The following is a 12,406-nucleotide window of genomic DNA, read 5'->3' as shown; positions in this document are numbered from 1 at the left end:
GACTCTTTATTAGATATATACTGAAAATACCTTCCAGGATGACCGTACAGTATTTGACTCTCCCTTCAGTAGTGAAAGGTTTATAATAAGGATCCTCTGGTGAGGGTTTTATACTCTGATTGTGATACTGATCATCCATGGGGGAGATTGGCTGCTACCGATACCGATCACATGGATTAAGTGTACATATTTCAAGTTATGATGAGTGCTTGGTCAGGGCCGTCGTTAGACAATTCCAAGGACTCCTGGCATATAGGTAATTATTAAGAAATAAACTTTTGCATTGTTTTGCCTTTATTTTTGTTCTAGTATGCTGTGGAGTAATATAAATACATCAGAAATTTATTGTTCAATAATTTATTTTTTAGTTCAAAATAACAAAATGAACAGAACTACTAAAAGTTGAAGCAAATATTTGTGTTTAAGTTCATTAAACAATCACAGAAATAATGTTTTGGGAACTGTGATTGGCTGGCGACCAGTCCAGGGTGTACACCGCCTTTCACCCGAAGACAGCTGGGATAGGCTCCAGCACCCCCCGCGACCCTCGTCAGGAAAAGCGGTAGAAAATGAATGAATTAATGAATATTTCAAGTTATGATGAGTGCTTGGTCAGGGCCGTCGTTAGACAATTCCAAGGACTCCTGGCAAATAGGTAATTATTAAAAAATTAACTTTTGCATTGTTTGCCTTTATTTTTGAGCTACTATGCTGTGGAATAATATAAATACATCGGAAATTTATTGTTCAATAATTTCTTTTTTAGTTCAAGATAACAAAATGAACAGAACTACTAAAAGTCAAAGCAAATATTTGTTTCAAATAATGTCAAATAATCAAATCAAATAATAAAATAATGTTTCGGGAACTGTGATTGGCTGGCGACCAGTCCAGGGTGTACACCACCTCTCACCTGAAGACAGCTGGGATAGGCTCTAGCATACCCGCCACACTATTGAGGATAAGCGGCATAGAAAATGGATGAAAACAAGTTCGTACATCCCTCATGAACATGATATCCACTTCCCAGTGGGCCAAAAAAGAGCTCCAAACTAAATGCATTGCCTGTTTGTTTAAAAAAACAAAATGTCACTGTGGTTAAAAGTTACATTTGGTGTCCAAACACGAGAAGCTAGGTGGGTAACTCCAGCTGGCGAGCTTGCAGGTTGCCACCAGTGACAAATTGTGTCCGCTGGCGGCTCAATACGGGTGTTGACAACCCTTTGCGACACAACAGACATGTCAGGTTTGCGTTGTCATGACATGAATTGACGTTTCGCCACCACCTCACAGCTTTGTTCGTTTTTTGTGATTGTATTTGAAAGATATCTACGTGTATTCACCACTAGTGAACTTAATGGAAATACACAGCCCTCCCGTGTATTTCCATTAAATTCACTAGTGGTGGATACACGTGGATATCTTTCATCTACCCATAATGCAACATCTGCTTCAGTACACGATACATGATACATGATAAGGACCGGAGGTTCCTGTGAGGAGGTGGCAGGCAAATTGGACTGTTTTTCTGTGCACACTCAAAAAGATTTGTGATTAATTATTCAGCCGGTCCTTTGCTGCCCCTGCAGTGAACGCAACATCTGTCATTTATTTAAAGACTCTTGCAGGGAATCATCTCACAAACAGATTACAGTTTCATGTATCTATCGAAAATGTAAGTGCCAAAAAGAACACAGAAGTCACATTCAAATTTGTATTCCAGGTAAACAAATCCATTGAGTTCACTTCAAAGACAGGACAGTTAACTTGCACTTCATTCATTTTCACTAGTTTGTCCTTCATAATTAACTGCTGTCGCCTGTCTTACACCACAGGCTATTATTAGCGATGCCTGGCAGCTGGATATCACTGCAAGCTTTTTTTCCCCAAAGCTTCGTCAAGCTTGCTAATACTCATTGCACCTGCAAGGATTACAATGGATGTTGCCGTAGAAGCAGTTTTATGGTCATTTCTTGATGAGGAGAAGAGTCAAGAAACACTTTGCTTCAGCTTACCTAAGTAAGAAACACTGGCGGATGGGTTTAGAGCAGGGGTCTCAAACTCAATTTACCTGGGGGCCACTGGAGCTAGGGTCTGGGCAAGGCTGGGCCGCATCAGGTTTTCCAAAAAAAAAAACCCCGCATTTCTTAAAAACAGAAAAATATACAAACTTTTTCAGTGCTTTGGTTCAGATTTTCTACAATAAAAGCTCTGATAAAACATCCCACTGTTCTCAAATATCTCATTTTTTCTGCACAAAATAAGATGAAAAATAAATAAACAAATCAAGAATAAAGAAAATCAATCAATCAGTAATAAATAAATAAATATAATAATAATAATAAAACGGCAAATAATAAAAACTTAAGAAACCACATATAGTTGGTGGGTAGACAAATTATTTTTTTCAGATTAAAATGAACAAAGCATTATTAGAGCCCTGTAGACATGACAAAACACAACTATAGTCACATTTATACTCTTTTTATTTACAACATATTGCACAACTGCAGGGTCTTGAGACACATGCTAACTCGCAAACTAGAGAGCTAGTGACCTAAACGGTAGCCTTCGAGTTATTTCTTTTAAACTTAAATAGCCCAAAACTTACCACTTCCACATGGATAGGGAGAATAACTATTTATTATTATTATATTAATATTATTATATTATTATTATATAGGATAACAGTTATTTAACCTTTAACATGAACATTAATCAAACGTAATAATTTTTTCTGGGTACATGATACCATACAGCATCCATATCAAACTTGCGCGGGCAGCACTAACATTAAACTTTCATATCAAGGCGGGGGCCTCAAACTAGGGCCACATTTGGCCCGCGGGCTGCATGTTTGAGACCCCTGGTTTAGAAGTATTCAGTTGGCTAACATGTTACTTCAATAATGGGAAATTCCAAAACTAAATCATTAACGTTAAAATTTGAGGTTCCGCAGGGATCAATTTTGGGTCCATTGTTCTTCTTCTTATTATTACCAGTTTGTGAAGGTGATGTACAGCACCGGCGTGGACTCGAGTGAGACTCATGTCACATTTTTTGTAGACTTCAGACTCGACTTGACAGTGTCATCAGACTTGCGACATGACCCGGAACTTGAATCAGACTTGAATCAGTGTGTGTTGAGTAAAACGGTTCCCTATTCAAGGAATTCAACAAAATGTGACTGTTAGTCATTTCCAGCAAGACAACACATCCCACGGAATCTGTGCGCCCTTGTCGATTTGCGTCACCTATCGCTACTGCAAATGCGTGTGTAAAAGCAGCTGTTTTGACTAAATTCTACAATGTACCCTTTTATTTGTGTATAAACGAATGAATGTTGTATTTTAACGTATCTTTTACTCTGTTTACTTGTTTTTATTCAACTCCATTTTTCTGTAAAGTGTCTGAGTATTTTGAAAAGCGTGATACAAATAAAATGTATTATTGTTATAATTATTATTTATCCTGATCCTCAATAAAATGCAATGGGTTGCTCCTTTGTCGAATTTCTGAATGAAATAACGTCGAATCAAACAAATTTTCCTACTACATTTATTTAAAAAAAAAACAAACATAGAACAAAAACACAAAAACAACAACCAGTGGGCCCCCCACCCCCCTCCAATGGGATGAGACAGCAACATGTTGAAAAGCATACAAACCAGCAAACTGTCATCTAGCAGCATCCAAATGTTGGAATCTCCAAAAAACATCATTTATATATTTAAATATATATATTTTTTTAGCCCTGCCAAGCTACACACTTTACAACATACACACATCTTTATCTCTCCTTAGTGCAGAAAAAAAAGAAAATACCCTTAATAAAATAAACAACTTTAGGTTAAATAAGCTTAAATAACAGTGTTAAATACAAGACACTTCTGTGGCCGATATGTACACAAATAAACACATTTGGCATTGTAATTGTGGTTCACTGGTGGCGATTCTGCTCTAATGCTCTCAAAAACCACTGCATAAGAACACATTTTGCTGTTATAAACTACATAAACACACACGCGCACACACACACACACACACACACACACACACTCGCATACAAACACACGATTTTCTATCAGTGAGCCACAGACAAGGCATGTGTTTAAAAAAAGCCGAGAGAGACAATCCAATTTACACCCAAGAGTTTTAGGCACAATCTCCTGTTTTAGAACCGCTTCTCTCCCTATTTGTGCTAACCTCATCATCTTTTTTTTTTCTTCCCCCTAACAAAGTTTTGTTAACTACAACTTTTTATTATTGCTAGGACAGCGTGACAGTGAATGGAGACTACCGACAATCATGTGTGGAGAAAAGCACCTTTGAACTTCACGACTGCTGCTTATGTGACGGCTTCATCACAACACTGAAGGAAAGCAAAAGTGGAGTGAAATGAAAGAAGAATTAACTTTGGGAATCAAAAAGTCTCAAGTTGAGCTACATTCATTAATCCTGGATTCCTCTTCATTCAGAGAGCGTGTACCACGACATACCTGCTTCCCAAAACACAGACAGTGTGTGGAGTATGAGAGAGTACAGCAAGTACAGTAGATGGATGTGACAGACGGTACGTAAGGTAGAATCCATGTTGACTACAGTCAATGAGCTTTACATTCCACGACTGCAAGATGATCCGCTGGAAGAATTCCTCTCCCGTGCTGGAGATGAGGGAATTTCCCAGAAGGCATCTCAGTTGGCGTGATGGAGAAACTGTTAGTGTCACATACGGGCCCTTGCAAGGTCTCTCCACACGGGAATGCTTCATTTCATCCTCCCAAGACCACCCCTCAGTCTTCAGTAGGAGGCTCAGGGCTTCTTGTCAATACTGTGAAAGAACCACTCTGTGAACTTCCTGAGCTGAGCCGCCGCCGTTTGACTCTCCTCCTGCAGCCGCATGTTGTCCTGCCGCAGGTGCTGTACCTCCTCCTGTAGCATCGCCTTGTCCTCCTTCTCCTGAACACACACAAAAACAAAAGCTCTCAGAAGGGGGAGTGTCAAATATTATTTTTATATGTTATGTTTTTGCAGGCGGGGCTGCACGGTGTGCGAGTGGTTAGCATCAAGGCCTCACAGCTAGGAGACCAGAGTTCAATTCCACTCTCAGCCATCTCTGTGTGAAGTTTACATGTTCTCCCCGTGAATGCATGGGTTTACTCCGGGTACTCTGGTTTCCTCCCACATTCCAAAAACATGCTAGGTTAATTGGTGACTCCAAATTGTCCATAGGTATGAATGTGAGTGTACACACAACCTTTCCTTGTGGCTTCCCTTCCTTCCAAACACAGAGAACAAGAGAGGCGTATTTGCCATTATCCCATAGAGTTACATTGCTGATTAATTAATTAAGTCATTCATTTTCTACCGCTTAGCCTCACGAGGGTTGCGGCGGTGCTGGAGCCTATCCCAGCTGTCTTTGTGCGAGAGGCGGGGTACACCCTGGACTGGTGGCCAGCCAATCACAGGGCACATATAGACAAACAACCATTCACACTCACATTCATACCTATGGACAATTTGGAGTCGACAATTAACCTAGCATGTTTTTGGAATGTGGGAGGAAATGCAAACTTGATTGAGATGTCCCAGCAGGGAATCGAACCTGGGTCTTTTGGCTGTGTGTCATGCACACTAACCATTCCTCCACCGTGCAGCCTCCTATTAACCTATGAGCCTTTTTAGGATGCGGGAGGAAGCCGTGTTTAACTTGCTAAAAAGAAAAACCTCCACATTGGAGGTAAGAAGGACAAAATTCAATAAATTCGACAAAAAAATGAGGAGGATGAAAGCAGCACAATTACAGACACATCCGGTTTTAATCAGTGAGCTACTAATGGGCGGCATTAACATAGCAAAGAAGCTCTTTTTAGTTTGATAAAAGTGCACTTCCTCCTCTTTTTTTAAAGCGTGTGATTAGAGGTGGGAAAACATGAAGGTCTGATACCGAGACGAAAAGGAAGCAGGATATTGAATAGAGGGAACAAGCTGGTATTGTGCAGACCTCACAGGGGGCACCAATGACTCAGAGTCTATTTTGAGCTGGACGGGAGAGCAAATGGAACAAATAAAAATATTTGATGCTACCTTGCGGAGGTCATGCTGCAGCTGCCTGAGGATCACCTCCAGCTGGTTGACTTTGCCAGTTAGTGTAGACGGGGAGCTGCGGGAAGAGGAGATAGCGTTATTCAAGAACACGCCGTGCATGTTGTGTTTCGTGCTCGTGTTGTGTACTTACTCCGCCCCCAGTGCCGCTCCTTCCGCTTCCACCACTCTCCTGGTCAGCTCTCTGGAAATCTCCAGAGCTTCTGCACGCTGCATGTCCGTCATCGTGCAGAAAGATGCCACGCGCTGGTCTGCGGACACAACAGGTAATGTATGAGCAGGATGATGAATGTTTGTGTTAAAAGCAACTTGGATACTCGCGTCTTTCCGTAGAGCGATCAGGATGCTGACAATATGGAACAAGGTGGTAAACAGAGCATCGAGTACACCCCCCCCCCCAGCCCCCCGCCCCATCAGAGTTTCCTGTAGCAGCTGTTTGATTCTTAATGGGCTGATTCTCGCAGCGCCAAGAGGCATCAGACATGCTTGTTTTACCGTATCAAGCCCTTAAGCTTCCACAAATCCCACTAGAAAACCCAAACTTAGCATGTTATGCTCGGGACTGCTCGGTTTTTTGGGCATAATGCTCTTTTCTTCAGTAAGCACCCTCCGCGTGTCGTGCTCCGCTGGTGTGAGAGCAAAGATAGGAGGATCTGCATATTCATTGACGAGATTAAGAAAACCCTTCCTTTAATGTAGCCCCCACATTAGAACTAATCCAGTTGGAGACAAAAGCTAATTGAGTCTGGAGGTGGTTGCTCAGACGAGCCAGGAAAAGGACACCATGCTGTCATTTACATATGAATGAATATTTCCTTCGTATACGTGCGTGTGTTTGAAAGATTAAAAGGCATTGAAAATTACTTGGTGTGTTTTGAAGGATGCGACTTGACCAGATAAATATTGCATACGCAGTCGTCCCTCGCCGCTTTGCGATTTGAATTTCACGCCTTCAAAATTGCATGTATTCTTGGCCTCGATTCAGCATCTTCCAGCACGGAAATACTAGCTAAATGAATGAAAATACAAATATAAAGTAGACGTATTCAAAGGTGCCATATGTAGTATTATACACTGGTCACTAGGTGTCAGTAATGTTACACTACAATAGGCTATCCAGAAAACTCTCCAATCTTTGTCCAATCCGGTCGTCCCTCGCTATATCACAGTTCGAACATCGCTCCCTCACCCTATCACGGTTTTACAAAAACAAATTCATTCACAAATAAATGATCACTGTTTTGTGGTTTACTATAGCCTATTATTAGTCAAAAATATTGACGAGTTATTAGTTGTATGCTGGTCACTAGGCATCAGTAATGTTCCACTGATGAGACATGACATCACGGTTTTTCAAAAACAAATTCATTCACAAATAAATGATCACTGTTTTGTGGTTTACTAGAGCCTATTATTAGTCAAAAATATTGATGAGTTATTAGTATGCTGGTCACTAGGCATCAGTAATGTTCCATTGATGAGACATGACATTACTGTACATTAGATTGCTGTCACACTGCATGCAGTTAGCCATGGCAGGTCTGACATGACATGGGAATAAAGTTCTCCTCTCAATCAGTGTGGAAGTGGTTTTTGACTTCTTACTTTGTCCTTCTTCCCCACTCAGTTTGAAACATTTTCTTATGTTTACAATGAACAAATCGGAGGCCAACTAGTTCGCTCGGTAGCACGTTATGTTTAACGTGTCCCTGCAGTCATGACGTAGCTTATGCTCTAACTATAAAAATATTCCTCAGTAACCCCCATTTTAATCCTATCGAGTCCACCATTGTGCGTAGGTCTCAGGTTCCAAGTGACCCACTTGCTCCAAGCAGGTTAAACAAACCTGGCACAACAACAGCCTGAAGCGACACTGCGCTCCAACAACAAGCCTCCACAGCATCGCTCTCGGCCAGTCAGGGCTGCCTGTCACAGCCTGCATCATCATCACTGTTTTTATTCCTCTTAAATGCTTTGCCGAGTGCAAAGCAGCAGAAAATGTGAATCCGTACAGAGTGCTCATTAATTATGACAAATGTGTGGTCACATGTTACAATGCCTTCTCGTCGGACACAGGGGTCAGAGGGAGTTCAGGCATGCTAGCAGTTTTCCGTGAAAAATGGGAAATACTCTGCAAGCTGTCTCGTGAAAGTACTTTAACTTGAAGACAATTTGGGGGGGGGGTGAAACAGCATGATGGTGAGATATGTCATCGCTACTTAAATGCTATTAAAGAGCTCTCGGATTTGACAGAAACCAGTCACTGGTGTCAACTTGACAAGACACCATAGAGTTCAACTATTATACTCGGACTATACTCGTGCATTTTAAATAATAAAATGAATAGGTAATGTGTGGGGTCAGTCTAGCCTTTAGGCTACTGATACAACCTAGCAACGCCTCCATCTCCCTTGAAAGATGCTAGCCGACTCCGCAGGCAAGCTGGCTCGGCTCATCTCGTCTAAATAATCCACACTGCTTGTCTGTTGTAATTCCATTGATGACTTGAAAAACATGGCCTTTTTTTCCCAAGAGACATCGATGGGTCCATAAGTCCCATTTGTCTAATTATTACAAAACTTTGAGGATAATGAATTGTCAGCCCAACCTATAGGGGGCGCCACAAATAATACAGGTTCTGTAGATATTGTTTGATTTTGGCGGAGGTATGTTATCTACCCATCTAACCCATCCAACCAAGAGCAACATGGTTATAGTTTACGTGAATTGGGGCCAAGTGAGCAGCAGATGAAAGTATGGCCTTGCACGTCATGATCCTGCACCGGTTAGAAGGACATGTTAGGACCGCTCAGCCCAGTCTGAGCAGTAAATGTCATTGTAATCACTAATTTTAATGACTTCAAATAGATGTTTGAAAGCACTGCACCAGCTATGTGTGACATGTTTGCATGAATGATGAATGAACACGGCAGAAAATGACTTAATGACAATAAACCTAGAATATAAGATTATTCTGGAATTAACGTCACAATCAGATATTCAGTAGAAAAATCCACAGTCCACCTGAAAGGCTGAAGTGCTGAGTGGTTGAATCCAGCTGGGAGTACAGCGTCGCAATATGTTCCATTTCCAAGTTACATGACTCAATGGGGATCACAATAGGGATGAAAAGAGACGTGTAAAAAAGCTAATCATTCCCAAGACGAGGTGAGGCCCGAATGAAACACAAACATGGCTATCTGAAATCTACACATGCAAGAGAGGAAGTTCTTGCAGACTGCAGACAGACAAACAAACAAGCTAAGCAGCAAGGGCGAAGAAGCGCTGAGGGCTGGGGTGGTGAGGGTGGTGGGGGCGCACTAGCATCTTGAAGAAGGCAGATTACCTTCAAAGGCTTTTGCTGCATCAACCAGGTGAGACCAGTCCAGGCCTGTGGCAGTGTCTGGGAGGGGCATGAGGCCCGGGTCGCTGGACTTGGACCTGTCTGCCAAGGAGCCGTCAGAGAACCAAAACTCATCTGTAGAGACAGGCGGGCACTCAGATCAGTGTCTGGGCCTGGCGCTGAGTTTAGGGCTCATCTTGGGAGTTGCTCATTAATTTGCATCTGGGCAGATGTGTAGGGTGAGGCAAGAGGGTGGGCGTTCGGGAGGAGTGGGAGGAATAAATGCACTACGCTTATTTACACAGCCCACTTAAAGTCTGGCATTTCAGTCAATATCGGCCCTAAATGCCTCCATTTGTAAACCAACTTGAAAGAGACTGTGTGGCGTCACATTAAACCTTCTCCCGTAACACTTGCTATCGCAAAAGGCTGACTGAGAGGCAATAAATTACTTGTCAAAGTGAATGTCTTCATGTTTCAATCAATATCACCCCTTCGCCGCATCTGTCTTCACCCGTTCCTCGGCCCTCAAAAACATCCAATGCAATCACCAAGCTCCCACTCTGCAGATAGGCATTTGGAGAAGCGTGAGATGAGAAGCACAGAGAGACCACGAGCCGATGCCGACGCTTCTGTTCAATTTAGCCAGCAGCTTGAGTGATTCACTGTTTACCAAATTGGGCTGTTTTAGAATGGAATAGCTGGAGCTAGTGTTCTCAACTGCCCTTCAAAACAATCAGGAATCCATCAGGATGACAGCTAGACGAGGCTAAGGAGCCGCCACCCCCCTTCCAAAACAAAAAAAGCTGTTTTCTGTCTAACAGCGGCAGCTGAAGACGGCTGAGGAATAATATGGAAATGAGACACGGGGGGGACAGAGAGGAGAAGCAGACAGTGACTGATGAGTGAATGAAGCATTGTGTTTGACACACACTGTCACACTGGGATGGAAAATACAGGCATGTTCATGTCAGAGAGCTTAAAGACCTGCGGTGGTGCAAGCAGGACACATCACACCTCATACATATTCAGAGGATGCCGTGGCACGGCTAGCCAGCAGTGACAGCTGTCTGTTCGATCCAGACGCCACGGCTAGCCTCTTGTAGCATCACAGCGCCTCAAACACACTTCTAATTAGCTGGCTTTGCTGAGGAGTCTTGCTCGAGTGTTTTGCCGTCGGAGTCGGCGAAATTGTTTGGACACAAGTAGCTCTTCAAACAAGCATCTATCTATATGCCGACTTCCATCTGCAGCCAAGTCTATATAAGCTTGCCTTTTTTCCAAGAGGCACTTCAATACTTCAACAGTTCAGAACCATATTGTAAATATTGATTCATTTTCTAATTAGTTTCGACTTTGTACTTACTCCTCAGGTTTGACGGTGCCTGGTTGTGGACCATGCGAGGGGGCAGCGTGCTGTGGTAAGGTGGTGTGGTGCTGAACAGGATGTCGTTAGGCATGGCTTGGTCCAGCATGGAGCTGTGAGAGCTGGCGTAGGATGAGCCCTTGCGGTTGCTACACACACTCTCGTCTGATAGCGTCCGGTACAGGGAGCGACGCGGCGACAGACTTCCGGTCATGGACAGCTGCATAAAGGGAAGAATATCAGTCAGGTGATTCTCGTTCTATGATGTTGCGGGTTTCGGCGTTTCACGGTTGCATCTGTGTAACATGCAGCTCACGCACAGACACAGTATTATCAACAATCACGTTTATCATTAAGGAAAGGAAGGACTACACGGATGGACAGGTGGGTTGGCTGGCGGGGTTTTGCTGGGGTGTCCGATGTTCCCACTCTTCTTTTGTTGTTTTGTTTTATGTAAGATTCTGTGATTATATGTGTGGAAAAAAAATCACTTATTGAATTGGTAACTCTGGCGTGGAGAAGGGGTAGGATTTAATTAATAAGCTTTGCTTCTTCCTGCTCCTTTTCAGACATGTGTAGTAATGAGGTGTTATGTGTGTGTATGTATGTATATATATATATATATATATATATATATATATATATATATATATATATATATATATATATATATATATATATATATATATATATATACGTATATATTCATTCATTCATTTTCTACCGCTTTTTCCTCACGAGGGTCGCGGGGGTGCTGGAGCCTATCCCAGCTGTCTTCGGGCGAGAGGCGGGGTACACCCTAGACTGGTCGCCAGCCAATCACAGGGCACATATAGACAAACAACCATTCACACTCACATTCATACCTATGGACAATTTGGAGTCGCCAATTAACCTAGCATGTTTTTGGAATGTGGGAGGAAACTGGAGTACCCGGAGAAAACCCACGCATGCACGGGGAGAACATGCAAACACAGAGATGGCCGAGGGTGGAATTGAACCCTGGTCTCCTAGCTGTGAGGTCTGCGCGCTAACCACTAGACGGCCGTGCCGCCTATATATATATATATATATATATATATATATATATATATATATATATATATATATATATATACACAATAGATACATATTGTAAGTGTATTGTATTGCATTGTACGTGTATATGTGTAATAATTATAATAATAATGTAACATAGTATGCATGTCTGAAATAAATTAAGAAGTAGAAGTGTAAGGATGACAACGCCGTGGTTGATCCACAATCTCGTTATTGCAGAAACAAAACTGTACCATGCCAAAAAAACAGCAAAGTCAACTGTTGGATGTTAATGTGGGGCACTGCCCTATAATGACTGCAAGAGCCTATTCTAGAGTACTATACCAGTTATATTTGCATCCCTGTTAGATGTATGGGGTTTTACCAAAGCACTATTAACCTAGTCTAAACACCTGGTTGGGGTCTTTCAGGTCTTGTGAGCAATACACAGGGTCCGATGAAGATGTGAAAGTACTCCCCAGACATAAACAATCTTCTCCAGAATAGACCCAGAGGTGTGATAGAGGCCAGAGGTGACCACACAAAATAATGAA

The 12,406-nt window shown here is 42.2% G+C and overlaps 1 protein-coding gene across 6 annotated transcripts in view; it reads right to left on the bottom strand.

Moving 5' to 3' along the window:
• Positions 1–3,933: 3,933 nt before the first annotated feature.
• LOC131108086 (signal-induced proliferation-associated 1-like protein 2) overlaps positions 3,934–12,406 on the bottom strand; it is a 104,248-nt gene continuing 95,775 nt past the window's right edge. For 5 of the 6 annotated variants that reach the window (XM_058058842.1, XM_058058840.1, XM_058058843.1 and 2 more), the window contains 5 exons: positions 10,815–11,034; positions 9,452–9,583; positions 6,239–6,356; positions 6,088–6,163; positions 3,934–4,959 (listed from right to left, as the gene is read on the bottom strand). In XM_058058842.1, coding sequence (XP_057914825.1) covers positions 4,813–4,959; positions 6,088–6,163; positions 6,239–6,356; positions 9,452–9,583; positions 10,815–11,034 — 693 coding nt within the window. In that variant the 3' untranslated portion in view covers positions 3,934–4,812. The remainder of the gene's footprint in view (positions 4,960–6,087; positions 6,164–6,238; positions 6,357–9,451; positions 9,584–10,814; positions 11,035–12,406) is intronic. The other variant, XM_058058845.1, reaches the window with a different exon arrangement.

This window comes from Doryrhamphus excisus, chromosome 20 (assembly GCF_030265055.1).
Source record: "Doryrhamphus excisus isolate RoL2022-K1 chromosome 20, RoL_Dexc_1.0, whole genome shotgun sequence".
NCBI lineage: Eukaryota > Metazoa > Chordata > Actinopteri > Syngnathiformes > Syngnathidae > Doryrhamphus > Doryrhamphus excisus.
Note: the sequence above shows the minus strand (reverse complement) of the source record. Positions and strands in the feature narration are given on the sequence as shown.